This window comes from Mytilus trossulus, chromosome 11, assembly GCF_036588685.1.
Source record: "Mytilus trossulus isolate FHL-02 chromosome 11, PNRI_Mtr1.1.1.hap1, whole genome shotgun sequence".
NCBI lineage: Eukaryota > Metazoa > Mollusca > Bivalvia > Mytilida > Mytilidae > Mytilus > Mytilus trossulus.
Window position 1 is genome coordinate 39,606,537 of NC_086383.1, and position 16,528 is coordinate 39,623,064.

At 31.1% G+C, this 16,528-nt stretch overlaps 1 protein-coding gene across 3 annotated transcripts in view; it reads left to right on the forward strand.

Moving 5' to 3' along the window:
• The window catches only part of LOC134691087 (uncharacterized protein C8orf34 homolog), a 31,288-nt gene extending 21,491 nt beyond the window's left edge, over positions 1 to 9,797 (forward strand). For 2 of the 3 annotated variants that reach the window (XM_063551301.1, XM_063551302.1), the window contains exons 13-20: positions 1,041 to 1,112; positions 1,802 to 1,878; positions 2,700 to 2,733; positions 3,293 to 3,365; positions 4,510 to 4,636; positions 6,399 to 6,501; positions 7,866 to 7,895; positions 9,575 to 9,797. In XM_063551301.1, the coding sequence (XP_063407371.1) occupies positions 1,041 to 1,112; positions 1,802 to 1,878; positions 2,700 to 2,733; positions 3,293 to 3,365; positions 4,510 to 4,636; positions 6,399 to 6,501; positions 7,866 to 7,895; positions 9,575 to 9,582 (524 nt within the window). In that variant the 3' untranslated portion in view covers positions 9,583 to 9,797. The remainder of the gene's footprint in view (positions 1 to 1,040; positions 1,113 to 1,801; positions 1,879 to 2,699; positions 2,734 to 3,292; positions 3,366 to 4,509; positions 4,637 to 6,398; positions 6,502 to 7,865; positions 7,896 to 9,574) is intronic. The other variant, XM_063551303.1, reaches the window with a different exon arrangement.
• Positions 9,798 to 16,528: the final 6,731 nt, after the last annotated feature.

Genomic DNA, 16,528 nt, shown 5'->3' on the forward strand with positions numbered 1-16,528 from the left:
GTAGCTGTATCATATTTTCTTATATCAGACTTCTTTGTGATATAGATATTTATAGAATGTAGCAACTGTATGTCTTGATTCAGAGTTAATTAGAATTAAAATTGAGAATGGAAATGGGGAATGTGTCAAAGAGACAATTGAAAAGTAGTATCCATATAGGAGCATTTGATTCTATATAAAAATAAGGAGATGTGGTTTGATTGCCAATAAGACAAATTTGCACCAGAGTTTAAATGATGATGATATTCGTAATAAAAGGTCACAGTAGAACCTTCAATAATGAGTAAAACCCATTACATATAGTCCATAAAGACTAAGATATTAAAAATATGAAATAATTCCTGGATTTTCCATCATCCAAAATTTTGAGAGCCATACTGTGAGATACAGTTTGATAAATTAGAAACCAATTGGAATCTGAAATGTCAAATGAATGTAAAGCCATTTAAATAGAGCAGATAACATCCTTAAATCCTTTGTTTAATTTTGATTTACTTATTTGGCGATTGATTTCAAGTGTTGCATTTCTTTCTAGACAATGCTAGATCAGCATCAGTACTTAGAATATAATACTTTAAATTTATTTTTTCAAAATTTTTAACCTCACCCTATGATATTTATGATGATTTTCACATCAAAATTTTGTATTTAATTTGATCTGCAAAATTTCACATTTGAAAATTTGAAAAATCAAAAGCCTCAAGTAGAGAAAAACATTTGAAATAACATGATAAACATACCTGCCAAATTTCACGATTTAGGTGTACACCTGTACTACACAATTTTGATCCCTTGTCACAATAGACCACTTTTGAGTTCATCCGTCACCCAAAAAACTCATCAATTATACGCGCCTTTATGACATCATTTACCAGATAAAGGGGGTGGCCTGTATCCCTGCACGACGACGCCCCTAAACGCACAAATGACGTTCACTAAAACCAGAGTTTTTGACGGAAATGCATCGAACTCGAAAGTTGTCTATTGCATTTCTGATACGGTAGAAGAAGACATTATATATACTTTTATTTGACTTACAGATGACAGATATAATAGACAACCAAATAATGGCAGTCCTTATGATTCTGATCCAGATGAAAGACCAAACACAGGTATTGTAAAGTCAATTCACACATTTCCTATTTTATTTTAAGAGTTATCTCCCATTTTATCAGTTTAAACCACAAAAACTATTTGCTAACACTTGTAATTGGTAATTTCACATATTTCCACTTTTTTAAGAGTTATCTCCCCATTTTATCAGTTTTATCCACCAAAACTTTCCCAATAGTTAAAAATCCAAATTCAAATGCATTGTAAGTGTATATAAATTATAACCAGTTTATTTATTTAAGATTAAAGGGTCAGTCCTTAATGAGAGGATATGAGAATAACAAGTATATGTACTGTAAATTCAGAAATTATTGCGAGGTTTTTATTATTTCAAAAAGTGCTAGTTTAGTTTTGCGAAAACAATTCACATTCTGATATCTGATACATATATCTTGTTCTGAAATAGTAATAATAATTCAATCTCACATTTTTGTCAATTCTTCAAAAATCACAATAACAAATGCATGCAATAACTGGAAATTACAAGTATTTGAGAATAGTTTTGACTGTTTTACAGGGTTAGTTTAATTTTGACTATTCTACATTTTATCAATTGAATATTTGAATACAAATTGAGATTCCCATAGAGTTTTGAAGTAAAACCGAGACAGTGCCAGGATGTTTGTAAACATGTATGCATAAATATGTATGCATTTCATGTTCTAACAAAAGTTCCCGTATTTTTCAGGTATGTCTGGTTACCAACCATCCCCAGGAGACAGCGAAGACGATGAATTTGAAAGTGTATCACAAGTTACTGGCCCTGTAAGTCATTTATTGAATTAACAAAAATGAAGATGTAAAAAGTAAAATAACAGAAATACAGAACTCCAAGTAAAATTCAAAGCTGAAAGTCTGTAACCAAATGTCAAAACCAAAAGCTCAAAGACATCAAACAAATGGATAACAACTGTCATATTCCTGACTTGGTACAGGCATTTTCTTATGTAGAAAGTGGTGGATTTAAACCTGGTTTAATAGCTAGCTAAACCTCTCACTTGTATGACAATCATATTACAGTCAATAAGACAACTATGCAACTGAGACAAATAAGCAGATTTTAGCATAGTTTTGTCACTATTTATCCTTCAAAAAGAATCAAAACCTATCTTTTATAGTTGCCTATAAAAGCCCCAACATCAGAAATGTCAAATGAAATGACCAAAGGGCTTATTTAGTACAAATGGTTTACTTTTGCAAATTGTGACTTGGATGGCGAGTTGTCTCACTTGCACCCATGCCACATCTTCTAATACATTTTTATTATATAACAGACAATAACCAATGACATCTATTTCTTGTTTATTACCATTCACACTCTTTTGTGATTTTACTAAAGTCCCTATAAAAATTTGCACTCCCATGAACATTTAAATTGGCAACCATGTGTAACCAAGTTTTTAAAAGTTATGACCATATAACAAAATGGCATAACTGTGACCACAGTAGATTAAAAAAAAAACAGTTATTTTGAAAATAAGGAGATGTCGTATGATTGCAAATGCAATGAGAAAGCTATCAAATGATGTTTGATTGGAAATATATGAACTTTAAAAGTATCTGCATAATATTTTTTTTTATTTCAGAGGAGACCTGTCTGGAATGTAATGGATTCCGATGGTAAGGAATAGTTTCTGATTGTCATTTAGGAAAAAATATTGAAAATTTATTAATGAAAAAAAATAATCTAAAAATTAATTGTTTTCGTGATGGTATGAACACATGATGAAGGGAAGTTTTATAATGAATGTGGGTCTTTTTTTAGTATGTATCTATTACCAATATGCAAAATTATCTAAAAAATGGTTCTTTGTTTTAGAGATATTTTTAAAGTCCCTTTCTAACCTCCCATATACATATTAATGGAATAGCCCTGAGTGAAAAGTATGTTCTTTTTTTATACCCTTGCCATCATGGGAGGGGTCATTTAGTGCTTCCTTGTAGGTTTGTACATACATTCAAAAATTGGTTTCTGTTCTCTTTAGTTTCCCAATACCAAATTTTATAAAGCCTTTTCATAATTCTTATTACCGTTAAACACATAATAAGTCCACTTTTACTGTTCTTGAGCAATGCCCCTTTACAATGTTATATGCAAGCAGTGGCATCATTTGTGTCCATGGCCACCATATGCAATTCTATATTTAGATAAATATTTTTTTTTTTTTTCATCTTTCAGGTGAAACTTACAACCCAAAAATGTCAAGGACATTGCCTGAGCCTACAAGGTCAAGGAAATCTAACAGTCAGAGGTAAATACCACACAACTTTATACAAATAAGGGATTTTTCTTAAAATTAAAAATAAATACAAAACACATATATATGCATTAACAGAGAATCAGGCAATAAAAAGGAATTTCCAGGGGGAAAAAATATAAAGAACTTTAAAAAAGAAGATGTGATATTATTGCCAATGAGACAACTATCCACAAATGACCAAAATGACACAGACATTAACAAGTATACTGTATAGGTCACTGTACGGCCTTCAACAATGAGCAAAGCCCATACCGCATAGTCAGCTATAAAAGGCCCTGATTAGACATTGTAAAACAATTCAAACAAGAAAACTAATGGCCTTCTTTATTTAAAAAAATGAACGAAATACAAATATGTAACACATAAACAAACGACAAACACTGAATTTACAGGCTCCTGATATGGGACAGGCACATACATACATAATGTGGCGGGGTTAAGCATGTTAATGGGATCCCAACCCTCCCCTGACCTGGGACAGTGGTATAACAGTACATAAGAACGAACTATAAAAATCAGTTGAAAACTACACTATTTTAAAGCTTCCCTCATCAAGAGTTAGAATTGTAAGTCTTTCATTTCTGTGTCTTATAATTTGAAAAATATGTAGCTAAGTTTTGGTTAGAATGATAGTAAATTACAGAGTTATCTCCCCTTAGTTTAAAATTTCTAGTGTATTTTAATCAAATCATAGCTGCGGAACCGTAGCTCTTAGGTCCTTATGTTATTTTTTGACTATTTGAATACCAAAGAGCTACGGATTTTTCCTATTTCAAAACGTTCGGAGTTGCGACCCAGGTTCAGGTCGCACTTATTTCTCCAAAAAATATTGTTTATAATCCATGTAAAACTTGTCAATATATATAGTTCATTTCGTAAGATATTTTTCTAGGATATAACGTACCTATTTATGTTTGAATATTCATTTCCTTAACACTATTATCTAATTATTTCCATTTGTATACATTCTCCGCCTATTTTATTCAGCCATATTGAATCTCGTCGTGACGTTAAAAGAAAATTTGCAATTCCTTGAACATTTAAATTCGAAGTTCCCCTGTACAATGAAATTTATGAAAATTAGTATCCAATGAATATTTATGAGCCCGCAGTAATTTTCCTTCCTCTCTTACAGCAGGAAGTTAGCAGCTACAGTACCAGTAAGGTTTGATGACACACCATACCCATCCAGGTCTGTAGAGAGTGCAGATTCCTTTCTACAAGGGAGAGAAACCTGGTCAGGGAGAACAACAGAACCTCAGGTAGGGGTGAAATAAAAGACAAAATGCTTCTTTAATTTGATGAACATAGCTTATAACTTGGCAATTCTTTGGATTCATTATTTAAGGAATGACTGTAACATGTTTTGTGTCTATGAAGAAATTGCATAAAAAAATTGGTGCACACTGAATAACGCCCGTAGGGGGTTATTTAACAGGGTGCACCACATTTTTGTCGAGCCTTCAACTTTAGTCGAAAAAGCGAGACTAAGCGATCCTACATTCCGTCAGCGTCGGCGTCGTCGGCGGCGTCAACAAATATTCACTCTGTGGTTAAAGTTTTTGAAATTTTAATAACTTTCTTAAACTATACTGGATTTCTACCAAACTTTGACAGAAGCTTGTTTATGATCATAAGATAGTATCCAGAAGTAAATTTTGTAAAAATAAAATTCCATTTTTTCCGTATTTTACTATAAATGGACTTAGTTTTTTCTGCGGGGAAACAAAACATTCACTCTGTGGTTAAAGTTTTTAAAATTTTAATAACTTTCTCCAACTATCCTGGGTTTGTATCAAACTTAGACAGAAGCTTGTTTATGATCATAAGATAGTATCCAGAAGTAAATTTTGTAAAAATAAAATTCCATTTTTCCGTATTATACTATATATGGACTTAGTTTTTTTTCTGCGGGGAAACAAAACATTCACTCTGTGGTTAAAGTTTTTAGAACTTTCTTAAACTATCCTGGGTTTGTACCAAAGTTTGACAGAAGCTTGTTTATGATCATAAGATAGTATCCAGAAGTAAATTTTGAAAATAAATAAATCCATTTTTTCTATATTTTACTTTTAAATGGACTTAGTTTTTCTGCGGGGAACCATTACATTCACTCTGTGGTTAAAGTTTTTAAAATTTTAAAAACTTTCTTAAACTATCCTGGGTTTGTACCAAACATGGACAGAAGCTAATTTATGATCATTAGATTGTATCCAGAAGTAAAGTTTGTAAAAAAAATTACTCAGTTTTTTCTGTAATTTACTTTTAAATGGACTTAGATTTTCTTACAATCATACAATAGTAAAAAGAGGAATATTTTTATTGATTTTTTTCCTCATTGTTGTTGAGCCTGCGATTTACAGCAAAAATAGGCGAGACACTGGGTTCCGCGGAACCCTTACACATTTTTATATTATTTCGAATAGACTGAAAAAATATATCAGTCATTTCTTATAATTTAATTCCAAATTCCATTTTAAACCGTAGATAACAGTGAAAAAAATGATGATGACGTCACGCTCACATGACTAAATTATGTCTATGGACTGATAACAAAATAACGGCAGCCAATCAGATGACGTGTTACATCCAAAATTAAATTATTATTCGTTGGATACTGGATTACGTCAATGTTTTTAAAGGTGAACCACTTAAATTTTTTTATACAACTGTAAAAATATTTTTTGGTTTTTATGATGTTGTTGTCTGCATTTTCGTCATTGTTTGAAGATATATTTTGTTTCAGGATAATAACTTTAGTTAAAGTGTATGGATCTCTTTGAAATTTTACAAGAAGGTTCAATAACACAAAAAGAAGGTTGGGACTGATTTGGGGGGAAATAGTACCGACTGTTTAGGGCCATTAGGGGCCATAACAAGCAATTTTGTTATACCTGCCAATAACTTACGTGCAATTGTATGAATCTCTCCAAGGAAATGATTTTATATTGATAATTCTGTAAGAGACCTTAATCAGTAACATCTATCTGAGAGATTAATACCTATAAATAATCATTTTTACAGGATGAAGAAGTAACTGTACGAGGGTCAGTAAGGTCAGAGTCAGGTGGATGGCAGCTACCCAGATATGAATCTGATACCAGTCTGGCTGAATGGCAATATGAAGGTACGTTATTGAGTAAGATATATAAATAGAATAATGGCACATTTTTTAATTGGCTTTATCAGAAAAAAATATCAAGCAAGCCCCTTAGGGGCAACTGCTAATCAAGCTGATGATATAAAATAGAAGATGTGGTATGATTGCCAATGAGACAACTATCCACAAAAGACCAAAATGACAAAAACATTGACAACTATAGGTCACTGTACGGCCTTCAAAAATGAGCAAAGCCCATTGAACTCTGTATAAAAAAAAAAAAATGCTGTTATTCTTTTTATCAGCAATTTATCATCACTGTAAATTTTTTGGTTGAGAATATGAAGTAGGTAGAATGACATTACATGCATTTTATTGATAAATTGACAGGATAGACTTAAGTATGTGACTTTGCTGCACTTATGCACAAAGTCATTGCCTCATATTTTCGAGTAGCATGTCCTGTCTATGATCTTAATAATATGACTGGTAGAAAATATACAAATTGACAATAACAAAACAGTTACACCTGCTGACATAAGACATTTTAAGGTGGTACCCAACACTTTCACTAAAATTAATTTGGCTCGTTTAATTTTCCTAAAATTTTGGCAGAGTATTTACTTTGACATTTTGACAAAAATATAAAAATTTAAAAAAAAATTTAAACCAAGCGTTTTGTCAGAAAAATTACACTGGTTATATAGCAATTTGACAAACACTAATTTTGATCATTGAGAATCTTTAATAAATTTTTTTACAACACAATTTTATTAAATTGACTAAACAGAGTTATCTTCCTGTAGTGTTAGGTACCACCTTAAATCACCTTACATTTCAATGAAAAACATATTATGTGACTTTTTACTTGCATTCAATGCTGTCATCAACAACAGAATACATTTGGGTAAAAATAATGATGACCATCATATTAACTGTTACCTACTAAGCTTAGTATCAATACAGTTCATGTTGTAAATAAAAGATCTTAAAACAAAGCTCCTGTTTAAAGAAAAACAAATGAAAAGAAAAAGATACCTGAACTCTTTTGAAGTTCATACCTACAAGAGAATCATTTCTTTTAACCAGAAAATTAAATCAAATATTTAGTTTAAGGTGTTACCAAACACCTTGACTGAAAACATTTGGTTCTTTTAATTTTCATAAAATTTTTACAAAATATTTACTTTGGCACTTTAACAAAAATATCTAAAAAACACAAACCAGACATATTATGGAAAAATGGTTGAATAGATAGCAGTTCGACAAACACTAATTTTGATTATTTAGGAACTTCATATTTTCTTTACAATATATAGAACATGATTAAAGCGTTCAGCTGTAAAGTTGTGTACCACTTTAAATTTATTCTAATCATATTTTTGTTTCAGGAAAACTAAAGAAAAACCCCCCTCCAAAAGGTAATTATACACAATTTATGTTATGTTAAATAACACATACTGTGAAAGTACTTTTATTCGTGGGGTACCAATTTTCGTGGTTTTCGTGGGTGACTTTATCCACGAATTTAAGTGTCCAACAAATTAAAACAACCTTTGTCCAAATCAAGACATGTCAGATCCCCATCAGTAGGTTTGACTACTGATATGATATACTGGAGAGTATGTTGAATAACGTCAAAACTGAGAATACTTTAATAGCAGTCACAGAACTACAACCACATGCAGGATTATACCCTAAACTGTACAACTTTTGATCTTTTAATTCTCATTAATAAAAAATTCTGATCGATGAAATTCAGCTTTCCGGTATTGATATGCTAGTATGATAAAGTGTTCATTTGATATCCTCATAGTTCTCGTACATATGGGAAATAATAATTTCATGCTAGGCTTGATGTGTTTAAGAATTATTTGACAATTCAAGATACGTTTATAGCATTTGTTTATATTACTGTTTTCTTTAGGTGACATTTTTATAGCCTAATTAACACCTTTGATGATCTATAATCTGGTAATCACTTTATCATGGGTTAATTAGTATTACCACTACGATTTACACCGGTCAATGTTTACTTTGCAATTCCCTTCAGTCCAGATTTTTTTTTACCTTCGTTTCAAAAGGCTTTAGTTTTTTTATTATTTTTTTTATGGAAAACTAAAATCCACGAATTTAAAAACCCACGAACATGTAAATATTGTTCAAACCACGAAAATTGATACCCACGAATTAAAGTACTTTCACAGTATTTATCTTTACTTTGTGATAAATTATGTGAGGTAAAATAACATTTATTGTAAGGCTCAAATGTAATATTGCCCAAAAAAAATAGATTTTTTCATCAATATTATATATTGTAATTGTTTAAAAAGCTGCATACAGATAAACATATTGATATCAAAATGCAAGTTCTTATAATTTCTATACTGAACAATTCACTAGATAAAAATTGTGTAACCATTCAGGATTTACGGTAGCCATATCCTGGGAGCTCACTTCTCAGTTTTAAAGTAATTAACTTTTCAAAACACTAGATTATATTGATAAGGAATTAATAATGGAATCCAGAAAGCAAACAAAATATGTAGGTCACCTTGCTTGTTTTCGCGGGAAAATATTCTCTCTTGACTTTTTATAGCTTCATCATTGACAAGTTAAAGTTCTCAAAAACTGTTAAAAAGTAGTTAAAATCTTATAAGACTTTAACTGATGGCTTATCATTACACATGTTAAAGAATTCTGAAAAGAAAATTGGGGGTCACTGGGCAAATTTTTTTAAGGCATTTAAATGGATAAAACCAGAGGATTCTGAAAATCTGACAAAAAGTCTAAAACAGGACAAGCCAGCTTCCTTAAATGGACATAAAGCTGTTTTATACCATACTTTGAAACTTTGTACTAAGTTCTGAACAAACCCCTTTTGATTTCATTGCATTTCCATCAACAAGTTTGGATTTGGCGACTATCAATTGTGTTTAAAGGGCATCATCACTTCCCTCCGATGTTGAGCAAGCAGATGAAAAAATATAATGCTATAATACCAATCTTAGTTAGTATAGGGGAAATATGATATTTAATGCTCAACAATTACAAATTTTCTAAAGGTAAATTAATATTACATTTTGTATTTATTTTTCAGCATACTAAATTTGGGATAAAGTAGTGTACGGAATTGAACTTTGAACAAACATACTCCAATGGTTCCAGATTTAGCTATATATAGCTTTAGGATAGAGACATAATATATTGTATTACTTGATTAATTTCCATGGCTTCAGTTTTCCATGGAAGTAACGTGTTGTGGATACGCAATTGCTCTGGAGAGCTTTTTTATTCTATAAAAAAAAAACACTCTAAGACACTGATGTGTATGACGATAATAATGTTTGTATATGTAGTAAATATTTCATGTTGAATTTTGATACATTTTTTTTACAGATTTTATGTATTTTGTGTTGAGCTCTCAAGCATGGACACTCAAAAGCTTTGCACAGTTTACATGTTTTAAGATGTTGCCATTTCAATTTCAAAATTTTTATTCTATCAAAAGGGCAAAATACCGTTGGTTTTCCCGTTTGAATGGTTTTACACTAGTAATTTTGGAGCCCTTTATAGCTTGTTGTTCGGTTTGAGCCAAGGCTCCCTGTTGAAGGCCGTACTTTAACCTATAATGGTTTACTTTTTAAATTGTTATTTGGATGGAGAGTTGTCTCATTGGCACTCACACCACATCTTCCTATCTATAATACTAAAATTACGAGGTCCAATTTATCAGCCATCATCATGTAAAAACGACGTATCAAAGAATTCAACTTTATATATAACTAATATAGTACAAAGGTATAGATTAAAAATTACACCACTCCAGGACCTTTTGTTTTCCACGTAATTAATATTGCCAATAATTAAGAAGTTCCGGGTCGAGTCCGATACCGATACCAATAGTATAATTTACCTGTTACCTAATACCTTATCTGTACGTTCCGCATCTGACAGGCGCACCACCAAACGGTGTATTCAGGATTATACACGGGTCATAATCACAGGGTAACGTTGACACAACTAAATTGTCAAATTGTTACCTATTGTAGTGTTTTAATCAGTAAGACTTTCTAAGATAACAATACGAATACTAAAAATCTATACTGAAAATAGGGCGCATAGGTACAGTTTTCAATTTGTTAGTGGGCATTACGTAAAACAGCAAATCAAAGAATTCAACTTTATTTATAACTTATATACGACTATGCTGTTGATTAAAAAATACTCCATTCCGGGACCTTTTGTTTTCCAAATAATTAATATTACCAATAATTGATAAGTTGGTCCGAGTACACAGTTATCGTCCTTTGATTTTCGTTGTCCACAAATATAGTCCTTAATGTGGACAGTGTGTTACTTGCCAATTTATGTTATACCCCTTCCAAATTTAATTCTCCATGTTTTATGCCTCATATAGCAAGTTGGGGGGTGAAATGACACTGTAAAAAAATTTGGGTCATAAATATTTAGGTAAAGTAGTGATTAGGTCCAGCTGAAAAAGGTAAAAAATTAGCACTTCGGAAGCTGTCAAAAGATTTCAAGACCCCCTTAACACAAAATTGTCCATATTTTGAGTTAGAGCTGATGAAGTTTTCTATAATTTTGATATAATTTGTCCCAAAAGTAGTACAACACACTGTAAAAATGTTATTGAGAAAGCGCAGGTGAGATTTTTTTTATTTACATTTATTGTCTAAAAGAAATGCACTACGAAATAACTGTGTACTCGGACCTAAGAGGTGAAATCAGGAAATATAGAATCTGTACTTTGGCAACTTCCCTGAATGATCTGATGGTGTCAATTTGTCAAATAGCATAAAACTAAAGGATTTAAACTTTTATTTGATAGAATTTCTGCAAAAATGACCAATTTTGGCATTATATGGTCAAAATAAGCATTTCATAGCTTTTCCAATTTTGATGCATAAGTGGCATTTTGACTTTCTATCTGACATGTTTTCATGTGTCAATTTTTGTGTTTTTATGCTTTAATCCAGTTGTATTACTCATTTGTGAACTCTGAATCTACAGAAAAGAAGATTATCTCAGACAATATGAGCAAAGTGTGTTGTATAAATGACCCTCATCTAACGCCCTGTTTGGATCAAGTTAAATGTGAGGAGCATGGTACATAAAAGTTGAAGTCCATAATAAAGACCTCACTAAAATTGTATAAAAAGCATTTAACAATGTCTTTTGTACCTGTTTCATTTCACATAATATCTTTCTTTACCTCTGTAGGATACCATGGGGTTCATATATAAGCCTGTTGAGACTAAAATTGATGCAAGTATTTCACTAAAAAGTGAAAAATCTTTGTATCAGACCATACTGTCTGCTCAAAAAGTTGAATGTAATAGGCTTTTTGTGCTCAGATTTATTGTATCATGTCACCTGAGTATAGAAATGATAGAAAAGACACAAATTTTTATTTCCTATAGCTTCAATATGCATTTTTAAATGTAAATATGTGCTACGGCCTAAATTGACCCTAAATTATTTTTAGTCATACTTGGTCTAAGACCCTTTTAAACTAATATGAAATGTTATTTGTTAGTTTTCTTTCCATTTAAAGTACATTAAGTACATATGTAAGGATTATTTATAATCGAAAAGCTTCACAAATTTAAAATTGCTGGAAAATATTACATCTTCATGTAAGGCTCCCCTTCATTGGAAAACCTCCATTTTTAGGCACAGGCTCATATAAATTTGACTTTTGAAAAATTATGCTAAGTCTGATATATAAAATGAGTACTGTATTGCTTTAAATACATGATGTATTATATATTAAGGCATTTTAAAAGTATTTTTTTGCAATATTTTAATTTTAAAAGCCCCAAATGTTGATAGTTGAAATTTCTCAATTTTAACGTCCAAATTTAACACGTAAAGTTGAATATAGAATTAATCATAGTGTCTATAATATATATCCTATTGCTATGAAACTTTGTAAGCAGTCTTATAATATATTAAGCTTTTATCATACCAAGTTTTATAAAGATTGGGCAATTTTTTCTATCCTATTAGGTCCGAGTACACAGTTATCGTCCTTTGATTTTCGTTGTCCACAAATATAGTCCTTAATGTGGACAGTGTGTTACTTGCCAATTTATGTTATACCCCTTCCAAATTTAATTCTCCATGTTTTATGCCTCATATAGCAAGTTGGGGGGTGAAATGACACTGTAAAAAAATTTGGGTCATAAATATTTAGGTAAAGTAGTGATTAGGTCCAGCTGAAAAAGGTAAAAAATTAGCACTTCGGAAGCTGTCAAAAGATTTCAAGACCCCCTTAACACAAAATTGTCCATATTTTGAGTTAGAGCTGATGAAGTTTTCTATAATTTTGATATAATTTGTCCCAAAAGTAGTACAACACACTGTAAAAATGTTATTGAGAAAGCGCAGGTGAGATTTTTTTTATTTACATTTATTGTCTAAAAGAAATGCACCACGAAATAACTGTGTACTCGGACCAGTTCCAGTTCGACGGGTTCAAACAGAAAGATTTGAAAGCAGAGAAAACTGTGTATCTTAAAAACGGCATGACTTTATCAGATGACAAAACTAATACTAAAATAAGGCTTGCGCATAGTTATATACTTTAGTTCAGTCACGGACCTGCGATATCACGGGTATGTTCTAGTATCTATAAAGATGCAACACATATCTCTCTGTCAACAGTTATTTTTTCAATTCAAATATTCAATTATAGAAATTAAGAAATAAGTTAGTTAATTTTGTTTTTTAGGAAAATATTAAATTAAAAGCCTTTTTTCATTGTTGAAAAATAATCTTTATAAAATGAAAGTTAAAACATTGCAGCCTAACATTCTGAACGTAATGAATTGTTACCAGTGAGATTAATCTCAACAAATTTAATTGTAATATTCCAAGTTACTTAAAATGTCCATCTTTTGTCCCACAGACATTATCAAATTTCCGTCCATTATATCTTGTGTTATAGAATAATGAGTTTATTTCATTTACTTTATTATTTTTGCAATGGTTGTAAAGTTATAGATTCATAACTTAAATTGTATATATAAATGTGTATAATATGAGTATACATTTTGCCTCATCTTATATTTTTATCAGTTAAGTAGAGAATAAAGAGGTAGAATACTAATATTTACTTTTGTTTGTATTTCATTAATAAATATAAACTAAAAATCTAGAAATGTTATGTTTTGATTTTCACATACCTCCTTATGCTATCCTCAATCTTAACAATAACCCTAATGTGCACTTTCTATATTTGTTCTATTATAATTTTTATTATTATAATCATGTTTTGTAGGTTTTTTCTTACAAATCATGTTCTGTGCATAATACGATACACATAAATTTACCAGAATTCCTAATCAGATCTTGTTGAAATTGTCTCATAGTTACCTTTTTATAGACAGTCTGCAAATTTTTAAGTTATGATACTACCTCAATTATTTTTGGGGTTTTCCTTTACAAAGCATGACACTTGAGCTATGTCCCCGTATAACGTTGAAGTTGTGCCGTTTCTGTAGACGTCTGTGTTGTCAATGTCAACTGTTTGTTTAGATTTGCTATTTGTTAGTTTAAGGGGGGACCACTAATGGTCACACAGTGATCTTGGTGTGCAGACAGTGTATTTGTTTTATTAACAGCACATTACCTTTCCATGGAGATTTTAAAATGGCTTCTCTCACTGTAATAGTGCATTGACTTTGGCGGCTTGCATTGGTCATATGTTGAAGTAGTAATATTTAGATTCAAAGATTCCAATTTATTATCAAAATTATATACAGGAAAACATTAAACACAGTTATTAATCTTATATAGCTAGAAATGTTTAACACCAACGAGTGCCCACGTTTTGTTTCGTAAATGTACACATTGTCCGCCTTATTCCCACCAGAGGCAAACGCTATGACTGTGTTGAGTCGTATTATATCCAAAACATCTTTGATAGTTAAAGATGCATTATAATTTTTGTATACCAAAGCAGTTGTGTACTGAGTTGAATATCAAGTAATCTGTTTTACTGTAACTTTTCTCCATTCGCTAATATTTTGCTAAAATTGATAATGGGTGCTTCTGTAGGATTATTCAAATGACTGTTAAGGGTGTAGATCACATGGTTTCTTGAACATCTGCCCAGCTTCACGTATCCACTTGTTTCCAACTAAAACAACAAACTATTTTGTAAGGCTTACAATTATATAGTGAACAAGACAGCGTATGGTTTATAAGTTATAAATTTTGTCTTCTTTGTCAAAATAAAAAATCCATTTGTCTTCCTTGATTATTAACGTATAAATTAGCATGAGTAAGGTGGAACGAACGTTTTAAAAGCAAAACTAGGTGCCAATTAGACGCCATGTCCTGCTTAGGCTATTTATTGTCCATGTCAAGCTCCCATGTGTAAATTACTGGTCTGCTTTTGGTGGCAACATTTTTCTTTTTATCTGTAAGCTATTCATCTTTTTCCCTCCCGTTTATTTCATTTGTAAGTCAGTTTGCAATAACTATTCAATTGACATTCTAAAATATTCATTACTGCATTTTTCAAGCAAATAAATAAAATATAACTATAAGAAAAGTATGTCTATCTTAAAACGTGTTTTTTTTAAAGAGTTTACAGAGAATTGAATGCCAATATCAAGCTCAAGACCATTCATATCAATATAATTAGTTATCAAAGGTACCAGGATTATAATTTAGTACGCCAGACGCGCGTTTTGTCTACATAAGACTCACCAGTGACGCTCATATCAAAATATTTATAAAGCCAAACAAGTACAAAGTTAAAGAGCATTGAGGATTCAAAATTGCAAAAAGTTGTGCCAAATATAAACTTACTCCATTTAGATCCAATTACAACAGGACAACCAGCATGTAATGTTCGTTTATCAGTTTCTCCTGTTGGAAGTAAATTATACCAGAATGCTGCAGCTCCCTTCAATAGATACATTAGTTAAAAGTCAACTTGCATATGGTATATTACCAACACTACACTGCAGCACCCTTCAATAGATACATTAGTTAAAAGTCAACATGCATATGCATATAACCAACATTGTCACACTAGTCTATTTACAAGTACTAATATCTTAATTAATATATAATTGTAAAGAATCAAACATGTCAAAGAGCTCGCTTTCATTCACTGTTGAAGATATTCTGTGGATTCATTGTTATTCGTGGGATACCATTTTTTGTGAGTTTCGTGAGTTTAGATAAACCACAAATCTAAATGTTCAATAAATTAACAATTTTTCTATAGGCTTGTATGCAGACTTTTGCAAAAACACGAAATCAATATCCACGAAAATGCAAAAATTCCTACATCTATTAAAATTGGTACGCACGAAAATAAATAAATAAATGATAAGAAAAATGCTTGTACCAAAAAATAAGCCTACCATCTTTGAAGAGTTTTTATAGATTACCTTAGTGTTTACAACTTTAACGAACAACTTATGAATAAAGTTATACATTACGTACATGGCCAACTAGATTTCGTTTTTCTTTAATTGGGAGGTAGTGGGGGTATCAAAGTCAAGAATATGACAGTTGTGTTCCATTTGTGTTTGAGTAGTTAATTTTGCCATTTGATAACGAGACTTATCGTTTTTGAATTATCCGTTTAGTTTGGTATTTTTTTTTTATTTTACTATAAAAATCTTCAGTTGTTGCTAATTATATTGACTTCCTGTAGCAGAAACGTCACTTTGACTTAATAATCCGGCGGCAGCGTCGATGGGTCAATTATTCATAATACCATTATTAATATTCGTCTGATGTGTAGGAGATTTTGATTTTGCCATTTGTTTAGAAGGTGCATTAAAGCTCGGTATTGTTGTTATTTTACTTCTTACTGATCAGTGTGTAATCTATGGTCAGATGAATCAGGCTCGACAGACATATACACTTTAAAATCAATGTTTAACTTATCAAACCTTCTTAACATATTGTTTATAGCATCTAAGGCAACAAATGAAGTCATTTCGTTTGTCTCAGATTCCAGTACTAACATGACCGCACATGTTAAATGTCGATGTATAAGTCT